Source organism: Aotus nancymaae, unplaced genomic scaffold, assembly GCF_030222135.1.
Source record: "Aotus nancymaae isolate 86718 unplaced genomic scaffold, 86718_ANA_hifiasm-v0.15.2.pri h1tg000106l, whole genome shotgun sequence".
Taxonomy (NCBI): domain Eukaryota; kingdom Metazoa; phylum Chordata; class Mammalia; order Primates; family Aotidae; genus Aotus; species Aotus nancymaae.
In genome coordinates, this window is record NW_026988521.1 from 1,134,344 (window position 1) to 1,156,510 (window position 22,167).

Below are 22,167 nucleotides of genomic sequence, written 5' to 3' on the forward strand. Positions count from 1 at the left end.
AAGGGTGCACTGAGGATGTGTGAACTGGGTGATGTGATGTCACAGACAAGGGTGCACTGAGGATGTGTGAACTGGGTGACGTGATGTCACAGACAAGGGTGCACTGAGGATGGTGAATTGCGCGATGTGATGTCACGGACAAGGGTGCACTGAGGATGTGTGAACTGGGTGATATGATGTCAGAAACAAGGGTGCACTGAGGATGTGTGAACTGGGTGACGTGATGTCACAGACAAGGGTGCACTGAGGATGGTGAATTGCGCAATGTGATGTCACGGAGAAGGGTGCATTGAGGATGTGTGAACTGGGTGATGTGATGTCACAGACAAGGGTGCACTGAGGATGTGTGAACTGGGTGACGTGATGTCACAGACAAGGGTGCACTGAGGATGGTGAATTGCGCGATGTGATGTCACGGACAAGGGTGCACTGAGGATGTGTGAACTGGGTGATATGATGTCACAAACAAGGGTGCACTGAGGATGGTGAATTGCGCAATGTGATGTCACAAACAAGGGTGCACTGAGGATGGTGAATTGCGCGATGTGATGTCACAGACAAGGGTGCACTGAGGATGTGAGAATTCGGTGACGTGATGTCACAGACAAGGATGCACTGTGGATGTGTGAACTGGGTGATATGATGTCACAGACAGGGGCGCATTGAGGATGTGAGAATTGGGTGATGTGATGTCACAGACAAGGGTGCACTGAGGATGTGTGAACTGCGTTACGTGATGTCACAGACAAGGTTGCACTGAGGATGGTGAATTGCGCGATGTGATGTCACAGATAAGGGTGCACTGTGGATGCTGAATTACGTGATATGATGTCACAGACAAGGGTGCACTGAGCATGTGTGAACTGGGTGATGTGATGTCACAGACAAGGGTGAACTGAGGATGTGTGAACTGGGTGATATGATGTCACAAACAAGGGTGCACTGAGGATGGTGAATTGCGCGATGTGATGTCACAGACGAGGTTGCACTAAGGATGTGAGAATTTGGTGACGTGATGTCACAGACAAGGGTGCACTGAGGATGTGAGAATTGGGTGATGTGATGTCACAGACAAGGGTACACTGAGGATGTGTGAACTGGGTGATATGATGTCACAGACAAGGGTGTCCCGAGGATGTGAGAATTGGGTGACGTGATGTCACAGACCAAGGTGCACTGAGGATGTGTGAACTGGGTGATGTGATGTCACAGACAAGGATACACTGAGGATGTGAGAATTGGGTGATGTGATGTCACAGACAAGGGTGCATTGAGGATGTGTGAACTGGGTGACGTGATGTCACAGACAAGGGTGCACTGAGGATGTGAGAACTGGGTAACGTGATGTCACAGACAAGGGTGCACTGAGGATGATGTGTGAACTGGGTGACGTGATGTCACACACAAGGGTGCACTGAGGATGTGTGAACTGGGTGATATGATGTCACAGACAAGGGTGCACTGAGGATGTGAGAATTGGGTGATGTGATGTCACAGAGAAGGGTGCACTGAGGATCTGTGAACTGGGTGATGTCATGTCACAGAGAATGGTGCACTGAGGATGGTGAATTGGGTGACGTGATGTCACAGACAAGGGTGCACTGAGGATGTGAGAATTGGCTGATGAGACGTCACAGACAAGGGTGCACTGAGGATGTGTGAACTGGGTGATGAGATGTCACAGTCAAGGGTACACTGAGGATGGTGAATTGGGTGATATGATGTCACAGACAAGGGTGCACTGAGGATGTGAGAACTGGGTGACGTGATGTCACAGACAAGGGTGCACTGAAGGTGTGAGAATTGGGTGATATGATGTCACAGACAAGGATGCACTGAGGATGGTGAATTGGGTCATGTGATGTCACAGACAAGGGTGCACTGAGGATGGTGAATTGGGTGACGTGATGTCACAGACAAGAGTGCACTGAGGATGGTGAATTGGGTGATGTGGTGTCACAGACAAGGGTGCACTGAGGATGTTGAATTGGGTGATGTGAGGTCACAGACAAGGGTGCACTGAGGATGTGTGAACTGGGTGATGTGATGTCACACACAAGGGTGCACTGAGGATGGTGAATTGGGTGATGTGGTGTCACAGACCAGGGTGCACTGAGGATGTTGAATTGGGTGATGTGAGGTCACAGACAAGGGTGCACTGAGGATGTGTGAACTGGGTGATGTGATGTCACACACAAGGGTGCACTGAGGATGGTGAATTGGTTGATGTGATGTCACAGACAAGGGTGCACTGAGGATGTGTGAACTGGGTGATGTGATGTCACACAAAAGGGTGCACTGAGGATGGTGAATTGGGTGATGTGATGTCACAGACAAGGGTGCACTGAGGATGTGAGAACTGGGTGACGTGATGTCACAGACAAGGGTGCACTGAGGATGTATGAACTGGGTGATGTGATGTCACAGACAAGGGTGCACTGAAGGTGTGAGAATTGGGTGATGTGATGTCACAGACAAGGGTGCACTGAGGATGGTGAATTGGGTGATGTGATGTCACAGACAAGGGTGCACTGAAGGTGTGAGAATTGGGTGATGTGATGTCACACACAAGGGTGCACTGAGGATGGTGAATTGGGTGATGTGATGTCACAGACAAGGGTGCACTGAGGATGTGAGAACTGGGTGACGTGATGTCACAGACAAGGGTGCACTGAGGATGTATGAACTGGGTGATGTGATGTCACAGACAAGGGTGCACTGAGGATGTGTGAATTGGGTGATATGATGTCACAGATAAGGGTGCACTGAGGATGGTGAATTGGGTGATGTGATGTCACAAACAAGGGTGCACTGAGGATGTGTCAACTGGGTGATGTGATGTCACACACAAGGGTGCACTGAGGATGGTGAATTGGGTGATGTGGTGTCACAGACAAGGGTGCACTGAGGATGTTGAATTGGGTGATGTGAGGTCACAGACAAGGGTGCACTGAGGATGTGTGAACTGGGTGATGTGATGTCACACAAAAGGGTGCACTGAGGATGGTGAATTGGGTGATGAGATGTCACAGTCACAGGTACACTGAGGATGGTGAATTGGGTGATGTGATATCACAGACAAGGATGTTCTGAGGATGCCCGATTGGGTGATGAGATGTCACAGACAAGGGTACACTGAGGATGGTAAATTGGGTGATGTGATATCATAGACAAGGATGTACTGAGGATGCCCGATTGGGTGATGAGATGTCACAGTCAAGGGTGCACTGAGGATGGTGAATTGGGTGATGTGATGTCACAGACAAGGGTGCACTGAGGATGCGTGAATTGGGTGATGTGATGCCACAGACAAGGGTGCACTGAGGATGCCCAATTGGGTGATGAGGTGTCCCAGTCAAGGGTGCACTGAGGATGGTGAATTGGGTGATGTGATATCACAGACAAGGGTGAACTGAGGATGCTGAATTGAGTGATGAGATGTCAGCATCAAAGGTGCACTGAGGATGGTGAATTGGGTGAAGTGATGTTACAGACAAGGGTGAACTGAGGATGCTGAATTGAGTGATTAGATGTCAGAGTCAAAGGTGCACTGAGGATGGTGAATTGGGTGATGTGATGTCACAGCCAAGGGTGCACTGAGCATGTCAGGTCGGCACTGGAGCAGCTCACCTGTGGCTCCTGTGAAGACATCGCCTTGAGCCGGACTCTCTGATATGACAGCAGTGGCCTCCACTGTGGATGCTCGGTCAAAGGTCAGTGCCCCAGAGGTCGTGATTTGTCCTGAGGGTGTCACGGTGACTGGAAAGGCAGAAACATGTTTCACGCGGCCAGGCCCGACAGTGGTGCCCATGGCACACAGGTCTGTGCCACGCACGGGCGCCAATCCTCGTGGGGGCCTGGGCCGCAGTGCGGGCAGCAGTAGCCACACCCTCACACACAAAGGACATGGGAGAAGCCCAGACCTCAGAGAAGACCCCACAGAAGAAAGCCAGGATGGCAGCTCGCCACCACCAATTGTTATGTTTACATTGTGAGCCATGGAAATGTGCTGCCAGCCAGAATAAAATAATACTTTAAATGATTTTTAAAAACTTGTGGTTTGAATCAAGAAAAAGTCTTTCATCCAAGCTGAAAGTAAAAAGTGGCCACGTCCTACAGCACGGCTGCCTTTCCAGCCCAAAAGAAATCCCGGTGATGGATTGGGAGACTCCGCTGAGTCGAACAGTTCCCGTACCTACCACCCAGGGCCTCGGGTGTTTCAGAAAGACCCTGCTCTATAAATGCAGAAGTCCAGACTTACATTAGCTGAGGCTCATTATGAAGACATTTTCTCCTATTACTACCTCTCCCTGTTTAAATCTGGTCTGTACAAAGAATAGACACATGAGCTGGGCATGGTGGCACCTGCCTGTGGTCCCAGCTACTTGGGAGGCTGAGATGGGAGTAGTGCCTGAGCCTGGGAGGCTGAGGCTGCAGTGAGCAGGCTGGGATCCTGACGCTGCCCTCCAGCCCGGCCACAGACAAGCCCCCAGACCTCTCTGCGGGCCTCGTCCAGCGCCCTGAGAACCAGTCACCTAGGACGCATTTGTCAGGAAATGTCCCCAATCACGTGCAGGGCACTGGGCACGGCACTCCTCACGTTGGCAAACCGCCCAGGACAGGGCCAACAGTGCCCAGGTCCCAGGGAAGCAAGCAGCGCTGGGCACTGGGCAGCACTTCCTGCCCAGGGCCACAGTGTAAAGGAAGAAGTGGCAAGGCGCTGACAGCCCTCCCACCACGCGAAGTGCCTTAGAAATGAGCATCCCGCAGTGGCCGTGGGAGTGGGGACGAGAGAAGGCAGTGCACTTAGGTCACCTCAGTAAACGAGAGCTGTGTTCTCAAACTCACAGGTGGTGGCTGCGGTGGCGGGAAGCAGTGTGATGTTCTTGGGGGAGTCCTTCTTCACGGGCGCTGTGGGCAGCTCGTTCTCTTTCTTGCGCCTTTTGTAAGGCACAAAAAGCCTGACAGGGCCACTCTGGGGGAGAAAGGCAAAGTTGGACAGGCCACCACGTTCATGTGTGCAAAAGTTATGCTGCTCCTTAAATGGGGGCACCCCGGGGTGTGTGAGTCACACGGTGAGACCACAGCAACAAGGTAATCGCCCCTAAAGTTCCTACCTCTTTAGGCCCTAAATCCCCTAAAATGACAGAAAAGATACTTTTAAAAAGAACATACGAGCTGGGCGCGGTGGCTCATGCCTGTAATCTCAGCACTTGGGAGGTCGAGGCAGGTGGATCACCTGAGGTCAGGAGTTTGAGACAAGCCTGGGCATCATGGTAAAACCCCGTCTCTACTAAAAATACAGAAATCAGCCAGATGTGGTGGTGCACACCTGTAATCCCAGCTACTCGGGAGGCTGAGGCAGGAGAATCGCTTGAACCTGGGAGGCAGAGGTTGTAGTGAGCTGAGATCGCGCCACTACACTCCAGCCTGGGTGACAGAGTGAGAACCCATCTCAAAAAAACAAATAATTTCTATCTCTTCATTGACATTCTCCAGTTAAGGAGACATTGTCTTCAGGCCTTCCAGGAAGTCTCTCGCTGTGGTTTCCCTCAGTCCTCTGAACGTATTTCGGGTGGCTACTGAAGCCTTTGCCTGTCAACCCCACGTCGGGCCCTCTCCCAGGCACTGTCCACTGCTTGTCTGAACGTATTTACGGTGGCTACTGAAGCCTTTGCCTGTTAAGCCCACGTCGGGCCCTCTCCCAGGCACTGTCTTGCTTTCTTCCTGTGCACGGTTCGCACTTTCCGGGTTGCTCACGTCTTAGAATCTTAAGCATCACGCAATGCAGGCGAGACATGGTGGCCACTGTGGAGAGCGGTCCTTACTCTGGGCTCCCCGCTACCATTTGCTTGTTGATCATTCAAGGACGGGCTGGACGCTTTGCTGAGCCTTGTTCTCCCGTGGCAGCCTCTGCTGCTGCTCCTCGGAGGGCTCCGCCCTGGGGATGTGCAGTCACCTTCGGTGATGGGGGTTCTGGCTGTCTCTCTCCCTGATCTCTGTCAAGCTGTTGGTTTAGTGAAGTGTCAGAATCAACTAACTGCCAGCTGTCTGCTTCATTACTTCCGACGGTGCCCTGGGGCACACGCTGCTCCACTGTCTGAACCAATGAAATTAGGGCTTCTTTACCAAGGGCTCAGAGCTTTGAGGTGTGCTTCCCAGGTGGGTTCTCAGCTGTGGCTTTCCTTGGCGAGATCTCTGGTAAACTCGCTGACCTACAGCTTAGTTTCCTGCTCTAATGGCGCTGCTGGCTGCCTCTAACTGCTTGCCACCAGAATGTCCACTGCTCTCCAGGGCACTTTCAGGCTTCAACATCCCCGTACTGTTTCAAATCAAGTCAGCTCCTTTGGGAAGGGATTTGGAGCTCTCTGTCCTTACGGCCCGTCTCTCTCGGGCTGAATGTCTGAGCCCCTACTCCAGACCTGGAGGTAGGAATGGTGTTTGCATCTATCAGGGAGCCCGGCGCGTGGGGGCAGCAGCCTCTCACTGCGTGGACCCTCCACCCCGTGGGTAACCTGGGTTGAGGGAAACTGGGGCCTCCCTGTGCTTGGCCTGCCATGCCTGGGTAAAGCCTCTGCCCCCGAGTGGGGCTGACTTAGAGGTTTTCCAGTCATACTTCCCTGGAATTGACTGCCACTCGGAGCTGAAGGGGTGGAGAAATGCTGGTGGCCTGCGCCTCCCAGTGGGATACCACATCCCTTGATTGGGAGCCGTGAGGAGTGGGAGCCGTTTTCTTGGCCACAATCATATGGAGGAGTGGAGGCTCCCCCACAGGGAGCTGGGGACAGAAAGGGAGGGTATCGTGCAAATCCCACAACCCTGTGTCCTTCCCAAGACGTAGGACATTCTCTTGGATGTCTCTTTATTTGCTGTATGCCCCTAGGGCAATTTCCAGAGCCTTTTTAAAAATAATATTCACCAGTAATTTCTCTGTGGAGTCAGTCCATTGAGCTCATCACACAGTGACTCCAGAAGTGGAGTCCAAAAGTTCTAAACTTTGATAAAGTCCAATCTAAGAAATCCTAGTTCTAACTGCAGGCAAGGAAGATTCTCCAATGTGTGTTCTCCCAGAAGCGTTACCGTTTTACCTTTTCCTTTAGATCCATGGCGCATTTGGAGTTCATTTTTGTATAAACTGTGAAGCTGTGGTCATCCTCTGTCTCTGCCTGTGAACGTCCAGTCACCCCAAGGCCATGTGCTGGAGTCCACCATGGCGCTCCAGTCAGACCCAGATCCGGGGGTCTCTCCCTCTGCCAGCGCCACACGGTCTTGATTCATGTCACGATCTAGAAAGCCTTAAGATCTCGCAATGCGATTTCACCCGTTTTAGACTTTTATTTGGCCTTTTTATCTCCTTTACCTTTCTATATACATTTTAAAATCAGCTTGTCTGCATCTATGAAGAATTGTTGCAATTTTGATAGTAATCGTGTTAAACCTAACAATCAACTTGGGAAAAAGTCACATCTTTACTATACTTCCCATCCACAGACGCAGAACATCTTCTGAAGTATTTCAATCTTCCCTGGCCTCTCTTGTCAGCATTTCGAGGCTTCCACGTACACATCCTGCACATGATTTCCTAGGTTAGCATCGAGGTCCTCCGGTGTTTTGGAGCCACTGAGAACGACCCACCCTGCTGGCTGAACTGCCCGACGGGACTGACGCCATCTCCCTGCTCTTGACTCCTGCAGCGTCTCTGCGTCTCACCTACTGGCTTTTCCAAATCAAGTTCAACATTACTTTACGTTCACAAGATGTTTTTTCCACTAGAATCACGTGAAATCTATATATGAACTAGACAATTCTAGAACGTTTAGTTTTTCACCCCAAGAACACGGTAGGTTTCTCCATGTTATTTTATTTTTTTTGAGATGGAGTCTCGCCAGGCTGGAGTGCAGCGGCGTAATCTCGGCTCACTGCAATCTCTGCCTCCTGGATTCAAGCAATTCTCCTGCCTCAGCCTCCTGAGTAGCTGGGATTACAGGTGCCCGAAACAACATCCAGCTAATTTTTGTATTTTTAGTAGAGACAGGGGTTCCACGATGTTGGCCAAGCTGTTCTTGGACTCCTGACCTCATGATCCGCCCGCCTCGGCCTCCCAAAGTGCTGGGATTACAGGTGTGAGCCACCGCGTCCAGCACTCCATGTTCTTAAATTTGTTTTTATTTTCTCATAATTACCCAGATTAGTAATAAAATTAAAATAAGGATATCTCATTAGTCAGCTTTTAAACTAATTTTAAGATTTTTTTTTTTTTTTGAGACAGAGTCTCATTCTGTCACCCAGGCTGGAGTATAGTGGTGCAATCTTGGCTCACTACAATCTCTGCCACCCAGGTTCAAGTGATTCTTCTACCTCAGCCTCCCAAGTAGCTGGGATTACAGGTGCCCACCACCACACCTGGCTAATTTTTGTATTTTTAGTACAGATGGGGTTTCACCGTCTTGGCCAGGCTCGTCTTGAACTCCTGATCTCCTGACCCACCCGCCTCGGCCTCCCAAAGTGCTGGGATTACAGGCATGAGCCACCGTGCCCAGCCAATTTTAAGATATTTTAAAATAGAATTCAACACTAAGGGAGGCTGAAATGAAACTGGTATGTTCATATGTTACAAACTAGTGTAATGTATGAACATTTGAAAGCTACACAGCAATATATACCAAAATTAAGGAAAATTATTTTGGAGCCGGGCACAGTGGCTCATGCCTGAAATCCCAGCACTTTGGGAGGCTGAGGTGGGCAGATCACATGAAGTCAGGAGTTCAAGAGCAGCCTGGCCAAGATGGTGAAACCCCATCTCTACTAAAACTACAATAATTAGCTGGGTGTGGTGTTGGGCACTTGTAATCCCAGCTACTCGGTAGGCTGAGGCTGGAGAAGTGCTTGCACCCAGAAGGTGGAGGTTGCACTGAGCCGAGATCATGCCATTGCTCTCCAGCCTGGGTGACAGAGCAAGACTCCATCTCAAAAAAAAAAAAAAAAAAATAGGCCAAGCACCGTGGCTCACACCTGTAATCCCAGCACTTTGGGAGGCTAAGGTGGGCAAATCACCTGAGGTCAGGAGGTCAAGACAGGCCTGGCAAATATGGCGAAATCCCATTTCTACTAAAAGTTCAAAAATTAGCCGGGTATTGTGGCACACGCCTGTAATCCCAGCTACTTGGGAGGCTGAGGTAGGAGAATCTATTGAACCTGGGAGGCGGAGGTTGCAGAGTGCCAAGATGGCGCCACTGCACACCAGCCTGGGCGACAGAGTGAGACTGTGTCTCAAAAAAAAAAAGGAAATAAAAATAAAATTATTTTGGGTCTTTTTGAAGCAGTTAACAATTTAGAATAAGGAAATATGTTAAAAAGACATTAAAAGCTCTCTACATGAATAAGTTTACAGTAGCATTTTTCTGACATGTTACAAATTGCAGAATATAAAACAGCACATACACATTTATTTCAGTCATTAGGAAAAGTGCGCATGTTTAGTTTTAGAGTTAAGGTGGTGACATTATAACCACTTTTCTTTCTTTTTTTTTTTTTTGAGTCAGAGCAGTCTTTTTTTTTTGAGTCAGAGCAGTCTATTGCCAGGCTGGAGTGCAGTGGCACAATCTCGGCTCACTACAACCTCCGCCTCCCGGGTTCAAGCAATTCTCCTGCCTCAGCCTCCTGAGAAGCGGGCATTACAGGCGTGCACCACCATGCCGGGCTAATTTTTTTTTATTTTTAGTAGAAACAGGGGCTCCAGAATGGTCTCGATCTCCTGACCTTGTGACCCGCCCGCCTCGGCCTTCTAAAGTGCTGGAATTACAGGCATGAGCCACCACGCCCGGCCCCACTTTTCATTATTTAAGGAGCTTTCCATAAATGCTCTTTGAACTACATCTTGGGGGCCAGCCACGTGCCCCCATCGAGACCTCAGGATTCACTGTGGTGTATCTGGGAGCAGGGGACAGAGCAGCCCGGAGAAGTGAGGACGCATCTCTCTCCAAGGCAGCAGGCAGCAGGGAAGCAGCCAAGAGGCCTAGGGCTGTGGGACCCGCTCAGCCGCCCCAGCCCCACCAAGTGCTCCTGCTCCAGAGGTGCTGGCAACTCACCAAGGTCATGTCGTCGCAGCAGGCGGCACAGGTGCATGAGGCAGCGTGAGGGTTTAAGATCCCATCCTGAAACGTACAAACTACCATGACGCATCAGAAGGTCAGCCCCTAAACGGGAATCGTTCAATACTAGAAGATTTCAACCACTTTTACCACTTACCTGCCATTCATAAAGATAAAAATTCTTTTTTTTTTTGGAGACAGGTTCTTGTTCGGTAGCCCAGGCTGGAATGCAGTGGCACCTTCTCGGCTCACGCGAATCTCATGTCTCAGCCTCCCAAGAAGCTGGGATTACAAGCCTGTGCCACCACACCTGGCTCATTTTTATATTTTTAGTAGAGACAGGGTTTTCCCATGTTGGCCAGGCTGGTCTCGAATTCCTGGCCTCAAGCAATCCACCTGCCTCAGCCTTCTGAAGTGCTGGGAGAAGTGCTGGGATTATAGGCGTGAACCATGGCACCCAACTTAATAAAAATAAAAATTCTGAGAAATCAGGGCCAGGCGCTGTCTCTACTAAAAATACAAAACAATTAGCTGGGCATGGTGGCTCATGCCTGTAGTCCCTGCTACTGGGGAGGCTCAGGCAGGAAGATAGGTTAAACCCAGGAGGCAGAAGTTACAGTGAGCCGAGATCATGCCACTGCACTCCAGTCTGGGCGACATGGTGAGATTGTCTCAAAAAAAAAGCCGGTAACTTCCAGAGCCTTGTACTTTTCACAATGCCATTATTGGTGGTAGGATCTACCTCTTTTCTTTCAAGAATTTGCAAAAGACTTTACAAGAACTGCTTCCTTAACACCACCCGAGGAGCTAAACTGGAATAGGAAGTAGAAGGCCTCTTGTCTTAGGAGCAGACTGAAGAGAAGTTGGGTGACTTCAAAAGGGTCACAGGCACTCAAACAGAGGCCGTGATCTTAACTTCTACGTTTCTCATTCTGTATGTATTTGCGCCCATTCTGTGCCAGGCGCTGTGACCTCACGCACTTCTCCCAACAATCCTCACCGGGCCAAGATCACCATCATCCCATGTAAAACATCAGGAAACTGAAATACACAGAGGGTAACTCGCCCAAGGTCACACAGGCAGCGAGCGGAGGCCTCAAACACGGTTTGTCTGACCCCGTGGCCTGTGCCCCGCCACCAGCTGGGCCACCTAGGAGGGCCCCACGTCCGAGCTGCGTGCCGAGCACGGGTGAGGGTGCACGTCCGATACCTGGATGAGGCACTGCAGGGGCCGGCCTGCATAGCGAATGCTTCTCTTCCAGTCTTTGCTGCTGGCTCTTCCTGCCATGGCCTCAAACTCAGTGGGGCTGTACCAGTTCTCCCCCTGCTTGATGCACCGCCCCCGGCCGCCTGCAAGGAAGGGCAGCAGTCACCATGACAGCAGGGGGGAATGTCGCCCCACTGTCGCCTTGCTCCTGGCACCTCCTCCGCTGCTCCACCAGCACCAGCGCTCCAGCGGCTCACGCAATCTCACTCACCCGTGTGCTTGGTCTCGACAGTCACACCTGAGACTCTTGTCAGGTCACGTCTGAGCCACCACAGGTCTCCCTCTGTGGCCTGTGCCCCTGACTCCATGAGATCTCTCCACCCACTGTCTGCAGTCATTGCAAGTTCAGCCCGCCCCACACTGAGCACCTCTGGTACCTACAAGTCCCAAGCTGACCAGGCAATGGGAGGAACACGGGCCAGCCCTGCCTCTCTCCCGCTTCCTCTCCCGCTTGTCCCCCATCGCATGGGTCATGAGGGCTTCTCAGCTCAGCCTCAAATGGTTCCCGGGCCCATCCCTGCCCTGCGCCTCTCCAAGGCCTCAGCTCCAGTTCACAGGAAATGGGTGTCACCTGCACCTACTGTCTTTTTAACTAGTACTGTGTGCCACGACTTTGGTCTTTCTCAGCTCCCAATTTATCCTAGGGGGATTACAAACGGGAATACAGCTTTGAGGTCTGAAGCTGCAGTCCTCACCAGAGCCCGGCCAGCTCCCGTACACGGTCCTCACCTGAGCCCGGCCTGCTCCCGTACACAGTCCTCACCTGAGCCCGGACTGCACCTGTACACAGTCCTCACCTGAGCCCGGCCTGCTCCTGTACGCAGTCCTCACCTGAGCCCGGACTGCTCCTGTACAGAGTCCGTCCTAACCTGAGCCTGTACAGAGTGCGTCCTCACCTGAGCCTGTACAGAGTCCGTCCTCACCTGAGCCTGTACAGAGTCCATTCTCAACTGAGCCTGTAAAGAGTCCGTCCTCACCTGAGCCTGTACAGAGTCTGTCCTCACCTGAGCCTGTAGGGTCCATCCTCACCTGAGCCTGTACAGAGTCCGTCCTCACCTGAGCCTGCACACAGTCCGGCCTCACCTGAGCCTGTACAGAGTCCGTCCGCACCTGAGCCTGTACAGAGTCCATCCACACCTGAGCCCGTACAGTCCGTCCTCACATGAGCCTATACAGAGTCCGTTCTCACCTGAGCCTGTACAGAGTCCGTCCTCACCTGAGCCTGCAGAGTCTGTCCTCACCTGAGCCTGTACAGAGTGCGTCCTCACCTGAGCCTGTACAGAGTCCATTCTCAACTGAGCCTGTAAAGAGTCCGTCCTCACCTGAGCCTGTACAGAGTCTGTCCTCACCTGAGCCTGTAGGGTCCATCCTCACCTGAGCCTGTACAGAGTTCGTCCTCACCTGAGCCTGCACACAGTCCGGCCTCACCTGAGCCTGTACAGAGTCCGTCCGCACCTGAGCCTGTACAGAGTCCATCCACACCTGAGCCCGTACAGTCCGTCCTCACATGAGCCTATACAGAGTCCGTTCTCACCTGAGCCTGTACAGAGTCCGTCCTCACCTGAGCCTGCAGAGTCCGTTCTCAACTGAGCCTGTAGAGTCCGTTCTCACCTGAGCCTTTAGAGTCGGTTCTCACCTGAGCCTGTACAGAGTGCGTCCTCACCTGAGCATGTACAGAGTTCGTCCTCACCTGAGCCTGTACAGAGTCCGTCCTCACCTGAGCATGTACAGAGTCCGTCCTCACCTGAGCCTGTAGAGTCCGTCCTCACCTGAGCCTATAGAGTCCGTCCTCAGCTGAGCCTAGAGAGTCCGTCCTCACCTGAGCCTGGAGAGTGCGTCCTCACCTGAGCCTGTACAGAGTCCGTCCTCACCTGAGCCTGCACAGAGTCCGTCCTCACCTGAGCCTATACAGAGTCCGTCCGCACGTGATCCTGTAGAGTCCGTCCTCACCTGAGACTGTAGAGTCCGTCCTCACCTGAGCCTGTACAGTCCGTCCTCACCTGAGCCTGTACAGAGTCCGTCCTCACCTGAGCCTGTACAGAGTCCGTCTTCACCTGAGCCTGTACAGAGTAAACGTACTCACCTGAGTCTGTACAGAGACCCTCCTGACCTGGGCCTGTAGAGTCCGTTCTCACCTGAGCCTGTAGAATCCGTCCTCACCTGAGCCTGTACACAGTCCATTCTCACCTGAGCCTGTAGAGTCCGTCCTCACATGAGCCTGTAGAGTCCGTTCTCACCTGAGCCTGTACAGAGTCCGTCCTCACCTGAGCCTGTACACAGTGCGTCATCACCTGAGCCTGTAGAGTCCATCCTCACCTGAGCCTGTATAGAGTCCGTCCTCACCTAAGCCTGTAGAGTCCGTCCTCACCTGAGCCTGTAGAGTCCGTCTTCACCTGAGCCTGTACAGAATCCGTCCTCACCTGAGACTGTACAGAATCCGTCCTCACCTGAGCCTGTAGAGTCCGTTCTCACCTAAGCCCAGCCTGCTCTTCTACAGCGTCCTCACCTGAGCCTGTAGAGTCAGTCCTCACCTGAGCCTGTAGAGTCCGTCCTCACCTGAGCCTGTACGGAGTCTGTCCTCACCTGAGCCTGTAGAGTCCGTCCTCACCTGAGCCTGTACAGAGTCCGTCCTCACCTGAGCCTGTAGAGTCTGTTCTCACCTAAGCCCAGCCTGATCTTCTACAGCGTCCTCACCTGACCCTGTACAGAGTCTGTCCTCACCTGAACCTGTAGAGTCCGTCCTCACCTGATCCTGTAGAGTCCGTCCTCACATTAGCCTGTAGAGTCCGTCCTCACCTGAGCCTATAGAGTCGGTTCTCACCTGAGCCTGTAGAGTCCGTTCTTACCTGAGCCTGTAGAGTCCGTTCTCACCTCAGCCCAGCCTGCTCTTCTACAGCGTCCTCACCTGAGCCTGTACAGAGTCCGTCCTCACCTGAGCCTGTAGAGTCGGTCCTCACCTGAGCATGTACAGAGTCCGTCCTCACCGGAGCCTGTAGAGTCCGTCCTTACCTGAGCCTGTACAGAGTCCGTCCTCACCTGAGCCTGTAAAGACCGTCCTCACCTGAGCCTGTAGAGTCCATTCTCACCTGAGCCTGTAGAGTCCGTCCTCACCTTAGCCTGTAGAGTCCGTCCTCACCTGAGCCTGTACAGAGTCCGTCCTCACCTGAGCCTGTAGAGCCCGTCCTCACCTGAGCCTGTAGAGTCCGTCCTCACCTGAGCATGTACAGAGTCCGTCCTCACCTGAGCCTGTAAACAGTCTGTTCTCACCAGAGCATGTACAGAGTCCGTCCTCACCTGAGCCTGTACACAGTCCATTCTCACCTGAGCCTGTAGAGTTCGTCCTCACCTGAGCCTGTAGAGTCCGTCCTCACCTGAGCCTGTAGAGTCCGTCCTCACCTGAGCCTGTAGAGTCCGTCCTCACCTGAGCCTGTAGAGTCTGTCCTCACCTGAGTCTGTAGAGTCTGGCCTCACCTAAGCCTGTACAGAGTCCGTCCTCACCTGAGCCTGTACAGAGTCCGTTCTCAGCTGAGCATGTAGAGTCTGTCCTCACTTGAGCCTGTCCACAGTCCATTCTGACCTGAGCTTGTAGAGTCCGTTCTCACCTGAGCCTATAGAGTCCGTACTCACCTAAACCCAGCCTGCTCTTCTACAGCGTCCCCAGCTGAGCCTGTACAGAGTCCGTTCTCACCTGAGCCTGTAGAGTCCGTCCTCACCAGAGCCTGTACAGAGTCCGTCCTCACCTAAGCCTGCAGAATCCGTCCTCACCTGAGCCTGTACAGAGTCCGTCCTCACCTAAGCCTGTAGAGTCCGTTGTCACCTAAGCCCAGCCTGATCTTCTACAGCGTCCTCACCTGAGTCTGTACAGAGTCTGTCCTCACCTGAGCCTGTAGAGTCCGTCCTCACCTGAGCCTGTACAGAGTCCGTCCTCACCTGAGCCTGTAGAGTCCGTCCTCACCTGAGCCTGTACGGAGTCCGTCCTCACCTGAGCCTGTACGAAATCCGTCCTCACCTGAGCCTGTAGAGTCTGTCCTCACCTGAGCCTGTACAGAATCCGTCCTGACCTGAACCTGTAGAGACCGTCCTCACCTGAGCCTGTAGAGTCCATTCTCACCTGAGCCTGTAGAGTCCGTCCTCACCTGAGCCTGTACAGAGTCCGTTCTCACTTGAGCCTGTAGATTCCGTCCTCACCTTAGCCTGTACAGAGTCCGTCCTCACCTGAGCCTGTACAGAGTCCGTCCTGACCTGAGCCTGTAGAGTACGTTCTCACCTAAGCCCAGACTGCTCTTCTACAGCGTCCTCATCTGAGCCTGTACAGAGTCCGTTCTCACTTGAGCCTGTAGATTCCGTCCTCACCTTAGCCTGTACAGAGTCCGTCCTCACCTGAGCCTGTACGGAGGCCGTCCTAACCTGAGCCTTTAGAATCCGTCCTCAACTGAGTCTGTATATTCCGTCCGCACCTGAGCCTGTACAGAGTCCGTTATCACCTGAGTATGTAGAGTCTGTCTTCACCTGACCCTGTACACTGTCCACTTTCACCTGAGCCTGTAGAGTCCGTCCTCACCTGAGCCTGTAGAGTCCGTCCTCACCCGAGCCTGTACAGAGTCCGTCCTCACCTGAGCCTGTAGTGTCCGTTCTCACCTAAGCCGAGCCTGCTCTTCTACACCGTCCTCACCTGAGCCTGTACAGAGTCCGTGCTCACCTGAGCCTGTAGAGTCCATTCTCACCTGAGTCGGTACGGAGTCCGTCCTCACCTGAGCCTGTAGAGAGTCCGTCCTGACCTGAGCCTATACAGAGTCCGTCCTCACCTGAGCCTGTAGAGTCCGTCCTCACTTGAGCCTGTACAGAGTCCGTCCTCACCTAAGCCTGTAGCGTCCGTCCTCACCTGACCCTGTAGAGTCCGTCCTCACCTGAGCCTGTACAGAGTCCGTCCTCACCTGAGCCTGTAGAGTCCGTTCTCACCTAAGACCAGCCTGATTTTCTACAGCGTCCTCACCTGACCCTGTACAGAGTCTGTCCTCACCTGAGCCTGTAGAGTCCGTCCTCACCTGTTCCTGTAGAGTCCGTCCTCACATGAGCCTGTAGAGTCCGTCCTCACCTGAGCCTGTAGAGTCCGTTCCCACCTGAGCCTGTAGAGTCCGTTATCACCTGAGCCTGTAGAGTCCGTCCTCACCTGAGCCTGTACAGAGTCCGTCCTCACCTGAGCCTGTAGAGTCCGTCCTTACCTGAGCCTGTACAGAGTCCGTCCTCACCTGAGCCTGTAGAGTGCGTCCTCACCTGAGGGTGCACAGTCCATCCTCACCAGAGCCTGTACAGTCCATCCTCACCTGAGCCTGTAAACGCCGTCCTTACCTGAGCCTGTACAGAGTCCGCCCTCACCTGAGCCTGTAGAGTCCGTCCTCACCTGAGACTGTACAGAGTCCGTCCTCACCTGAGCCTGTAGATTCCGTTCTCACCTAAGCCTATAGAGTCCGTTCTCACCAGAGCCTGTACACAGTCCGTCATCACCTGAGCGTGTAGAGTCCGTCCTCACCTGAGCCTGTAGAGTCCGTCCTCACCTGAGCCTGTAGAGTCCGTTCTCACCTGAGCCTGTAGAGTCCGTTCTGACCTGAGCCTGAAGAGTCCATTCTCACCTGAGCCGAGCCTGGTCTTCTACAGCGTCCTCACCTGAGCCTATACAGAGTCCGTCCTCACCTGAGCCTGTAGAGTCCGTCCCAACCTGATCCTGTACAGAGTCCATCCTCACCTGAACCTGTAGAGACCGTCCTCACCTGAGCCTGTAGAGTCCGTTCTCACCTGAGCCTGTAGAGTCCGTCCTCACCTGAGCCTGTAGAGTCCGTCCTCACCTGAGCCTGTACAGAATCCGTCCTCACCTGAGCCTGTACAGAGTCCGTTCTCACCTGAGCCTGTAGAGTCTATCCTCACCTGAGCCTGTACAGAGTCCGTCCTCACCTGAGCCTGTACAGACTCCGTCCTCACCTGAGCCTGTGGAGTCCGTCCTCACCTAAGCGTGTAGAGTCCGTCCTCACCTCAGCCTGTAGAGTCCGTCCTCACCTGAGCCTGTAGAGTCCGTCCCAACCTGAGCCTGTACAGAGTCCGTCCTCACCTGAGCCTGTACAGAGTCCGTTCTCACCTGAGCCTGTAGAGTCTGTCCTCACCTGAGCCTGTACAGAGTCCGTCCTCACCTGAGCCTGTACAGACTCCGTCCTCACCTGAGCCTGTGGAGTCCGTCCTCACCTAAGCGTGTAGAGTCCGTCCTCACCTCAGCCTGTAGAGTCCGTCCTCACCTTAGCCTGTAGAGTCCGTCCTCACCTGACCCTTTACAGAGTCCGTCCGCAGCTGAGCCTGTACAGACTCCGTCCTCACCTGAGCCTGTAGAGTCCGTCCTCACCTGAACCTGTACAGAGGCCGTCCTCACCTGAGCATGTACAGTCCGTCCTCACCTGAGCCTGTACAGAGTCCGTCCTCACCTGAGCCTGTAGAGACCATCCTCACCTGAGCCTGTAGACTCCATTCTCACCTGAGCCTGTAGAGTCCGTTCTCACCTGAGCCTGTAGAGTCCGTCCTCACCTGAGCCTGTATAGAGTCCGTCCTCATCTGAGCCTGTAGAGTCCGTCCTCACCTGAGCGTGTACAGTCCATCCTCACCAGAGTCTGTACAGTCCATCCTCACCTGAGCCTGTAGAGTCCGTCCTCACCTGAGCCTGTACAGAGTCGGTCCTCACCTGAGCCTGTACAGAGTCCGCCCTCACCTGAGCCTGTAGAGTTCGTCCTCACCTGAGCGTATAGAGTCCGTCCTGACCTGAGACTGTACAGAGTCCGTCCTCACCTTAGCCTGTAGAGTCCGTTCTCACCTGAGACTGCAGAGTCCGTTCTCACCAGAGCCTATACACAGTCCGTCATCACCTGAGCGTGTAGAGTCCGTCCTCACCTGAGACTGAAGAGTCCGTCCTCACCTGAGCCTGCAGAGTCCGTCCTCACCTGAGCCTGTAGAGTCCTTTCTCACCTGAGCCTGTAGACTCCGTTCTCACCTAAGCCGAGCCTGGTCTTCTACAGCGTCCTCACCTGAGCCTGTACAGAGTCCGTCCTCACCTGAGCCTGTAGAGTCCGACCTCACCTGAGCCTGTACAGAGTCCGTCCTCACCTGAGCCTGTGGAGTCCGTCCTCACCTCAGCCTGTAGAGTCCGTCCTGACCTCAGCCTGTAGAGTCCGTCCACACCTCAGCTTGTAGAGTCCGTCGTCACCTGAACCTGTACAGAGTCCGTCCTCAGCTGAGCCTGTACAGAGTCCGTCCTCACCTGAGCCTGTACAGAGTCTGTTGTCACCTGAGCCTGTAGAGTCTGTCCTCACCTGAGCCTGTACACAGTCCGTTCTCACCTGAGCCTGTAGAGTCCATCCTCACCTGAGCCTATACAGAGTCCGTCCTCACCTGAGCATGTAGAGTCCGTCATCACCTGACCCCGTAGAGTCCGTCCTCACCTGAGTCTGTACAGAGTCCATCCTCCTGAGCCTGTAGAGTGCGTTCTTACCTAAGCCCAGCCTGCTCTTCTACAGCGTCCTCACCTGAGCCTGTACAGACTCCGTCCTCAACTGAGCCTGTAGAGTCCGTCCTCACGTGAGCCTGTACAGACTCCGTCCTCAACTGAGCCTGTAGAGTCCGTCCTCACCTGAGCCTGTACAGAGTCCGTCCTCACCTGAATCTGTAGAGACCGTCCTCACCTGAGCCTGTACAGACTCCGTCCTCAACTGAGCCTGTAGAGTCCGTCCTCACCTGAGCCTGTACAGAGTCCGTCCTCACCTGAATCTGTAGAGACCGTCCTCACCTGAGCCTGTAGAGTCCATTCTCACCTGAGAAAGTAGAGTCCGTCCTCACCTGAGCCTGTAGAGTCCGTACTCACCTGAGCCTGTACAGAGTCCGTCCTCACCTAAGCCTGTAGAGTCCGTCCTCACCTGAGCCTGTACAGAGTCTATTCTCACTTGAGCCTGTAGAGTACGTCCTCACCTGAGCCTGTAGAGTCCGTCCTCACCTGAGCCTGTACAGAGTCCGTCCTCACCTGAGCCTGTACAGAATCCGTCCTCACCTGAGCCTGTAAACAGTCCGTTCTCACCTGAGCATGTACAGAGTCCGTTCTCACCTGAGCCTGTAGAGTCTGTCCTCACCTGAGCCTCTACACAGTCCATTCTCACCTGATCCTGTAGAGTCCGTTCTCATCTAAGCCTAGCCTGCTCTTCTACAGCGTCCTCACCTGAGCCTGTAGAGTCCATTCTCACCTGAGCCTGTAGAGTCTGTTCTCACCTAAGCCCAGCCTGCTCTTCTACAGCGTCCTCACCTGAGCCTGTACAGAGTACGTCCTCACCTGAGCCTGTACAAAGTCCGTCCTCCTGAGCCTGTAGAGTGCGTTCTCACCTAAGCCCAGCCTGCTTCTACAGCGTCCTCACCTGAGCCTGTACAGAGTCTGTCCTCAACTGAGCCTGTAGAGTCCATCCTCACCTGAGCCTGTACGGAGTCCGTCCTCACCTGAGCAAGTACGGAGTCCGTCCTCACCTGAGCCTGTACGGAGTCCATCCTCACCTGAGCCTGTAGAGTCTGTCCTCACCTCAGCCTGTACAGAATCCGTCCTCACCTGAACCTGTAGAGACTGTCTTCACCTGAGCCTGTAGAGTCCATTCTCACCTGAGCCTGTAGAGTCCGTCCTCACCTGAGCCTGTACACAGTCCGTTCTCACTTGAGCCTGTAGATTCCGTCCTCACCTTAGCCTGTACAGAGTCCGTCCTCACCGGAGCCTGTAGAGAGACCGTCCTCACCTGAGCCTGTACAGAGTCCGTCCTCACCTGAGCCTGTACAGAGTCCGTCCTCACCTGAGCCTGCTCTCCATCCTCACCTGAGCCTGTAGAGTCCGTCCTCACCTGAGCCTGTAGAGTCTGTCCTCACCTGAGCCTGTACAGAGTCCGTCCTCACCTGAGCCTGTACAGAGTCCGTCCTCACCTGAGCCTGTACAGAGTCCGTCCTCACCTGAGCCTGTACAGAGTCCGTCCTCACCTGAGCCTGTACAGAGGCCGTCCTCACCTGAGCCTGTAGAGAGGCCGTCCTCACCTGAGCCTGTAGAGGCCGTCCTCACCTGAGCCTGTAGAGGCCGTCCTCACCTGAGCCTGTAGAGTCCGTTCTAACCAGAGCCTGTAGAGTCCGTTCTCACCTAAGCCGAGCCTGGTCTTCTACAGCGTCCTCACCTGAGCCTGTAGAGTCCATTCTCACCTGAGCCTGTAGAGTCCGTTCTCACCTAAGCCCAGCCTGCTCTTCTACAGCGTCCTCACCTGAGCCTGTACAGAGTACGTCCTCACCTGAGCCTGTACAAAGTCCGTCCTCCTGAGCCTGTAGAGTGCGTTCTCACCTAAGGCCAGCCTGCTTCTACAGCGTCCTCACCTGAGCCTGTACAGAGTCTGTCCTCAACTGAGCCTGTAGAGTCCATCCTCACCTGAGCCTGTACGGAGTCCGTCCTCACCTGAGCCAGTACGGAGTCCGTACTCACCTGAGCCTGTACGGAGTCCATCCTCACCTGAGCCTGTAGAGTCTGTCCTCACCTCAGCCTGTACAGAATCCATCCTGACCTGAACCTGTAGAGACTGTCCTCACCTGAGCCTGTAGAGTCCATTCTCACCTGAGCCTGTAGAGTCCGTCCTCACCTGAGCCTGTACACAGTCCGTTCTCACTTGAGCCTGTAGATTCCGTCCTCACCTGAGCCTGTACAGAGTCCGTCCTCACCTGAGCCTGTACAGAGTCCGTCCTCACCTGAGCCTGTAGAGTCCGTCCTCACCTGAGCCTCTACAGAGTCCGTCCTCACCTGAGCCTGTACAGAGTCCGTCCTCACCTGAGCCTGCTGTCCATCCTCACCTGAGCCTGTAGAGTCCGTCCTCACCTGAGCCTGTAGAGTCCGTCCTCACCTGAGCCTGTACAGAGTCCATCCTCACCTGAGCCTGTACAGAGTCCGTCCTCACCTGAGCCTGTACAGAGTCCGTCCTCACCTGAGCCTGTACAGAGTCCGTCCTCACCTGAGCCTGTACAGAGGCCGTCCTCACCTGAGCCTGTAGAGAGGCCGTCCTCACCTGAGCCTGTAGAGGCCGTCCTCACCTGAGCCTGTAGAGTCCGTTCTAACCAGAGCCTGTAGAGTCCGTTCTCACCTAAGCCGAGCCTGGTCTTTTACAGTGTCCTCACCTGAGCCTATACAGAGTCCGTCCTCACCTGAGCCTGTAGAGTCCGTCCTCACCTGAGCCTGTACAGTGTCCGTCCTCACCTGAACCTGTAGAGTCCGTCCTCACCTGAGCCTATAGAGTCCATTCTCACCTGAGCCTGTAGAGTCCGTCCTCACCTGAGCCTGTACAGAGTCCGTACTCACTTGAGCCTGTAGATTCCGTCCTCACCTTGGCCTGTACAGAGTCCGTCCTCACCTGAGCCTGTAGAGAGTCCGTCCTCACCTGAGCCTGTACAGAGTCCGTACTCACCTGAGCCTGCTGTCCATCCTCACCTGAGCCTGTACAGTCCATCCTCACCTGAGCCTGTAGAGTCCGTGCTCACCTGAGCCTGTACAGAGCCCGTCTTCACCTGAGCCTGTACAGAGGCCGTCCTCACCTGAGCCTGTGCAGAGTCCGTCCTCATCTGAGCCTGTAGAGTCCGTCCTCACCTGAGCCTGTACAGAGTCCGTCCTCACCTGAGCCTGTACAGAGTCCGTCCTCACCTGAGCCTGTACAGAGTCCGTCCTCACCTGAGCCTGTACAGAGTCCGTTCTCACCTGAGCCTGTAGAGTCTGTCCTCACCTGA

General features: G+C 53.8%; 1 protein-coding gene across 3 annotated transcripts in view; it reads right to left on the minus strand.

The window, feature by feature from the left end:
- The window catches only part of DEAF1 (DEAF1 transcription factor), a 69,297-nt gene that overhangs the window by 36,166 nt on the left and 10,964 nt on the right, over window positions 1–22,167 (minus strand). For all 3 annotated transcript variants that reach the window (XM_064370300.1, XM_064370302.1, XM_064370301.1), the window contains 4 exons: window positions 11,302–11,441; window positions 10,089–10,154; window positions 4,849–4,975; window positions 3,631–3,759 (listed from right to left, as the gene is read on the minus strand). In XM_064370300.1, coding sequence (XP_064226370.1) covers window positions 3,631–3,759; window positions 4,849–4,975; window positions 10,089–10,154; window positions 11,302–11,441 — 462 coding nt within the window. The remainder of the gene's footprint in view (window positions 1–3,630; window positions 3,760–4,848; window positions 4,976–10,088; window positions 10,155–11,301; window positions 11,442–22,167) is intronic.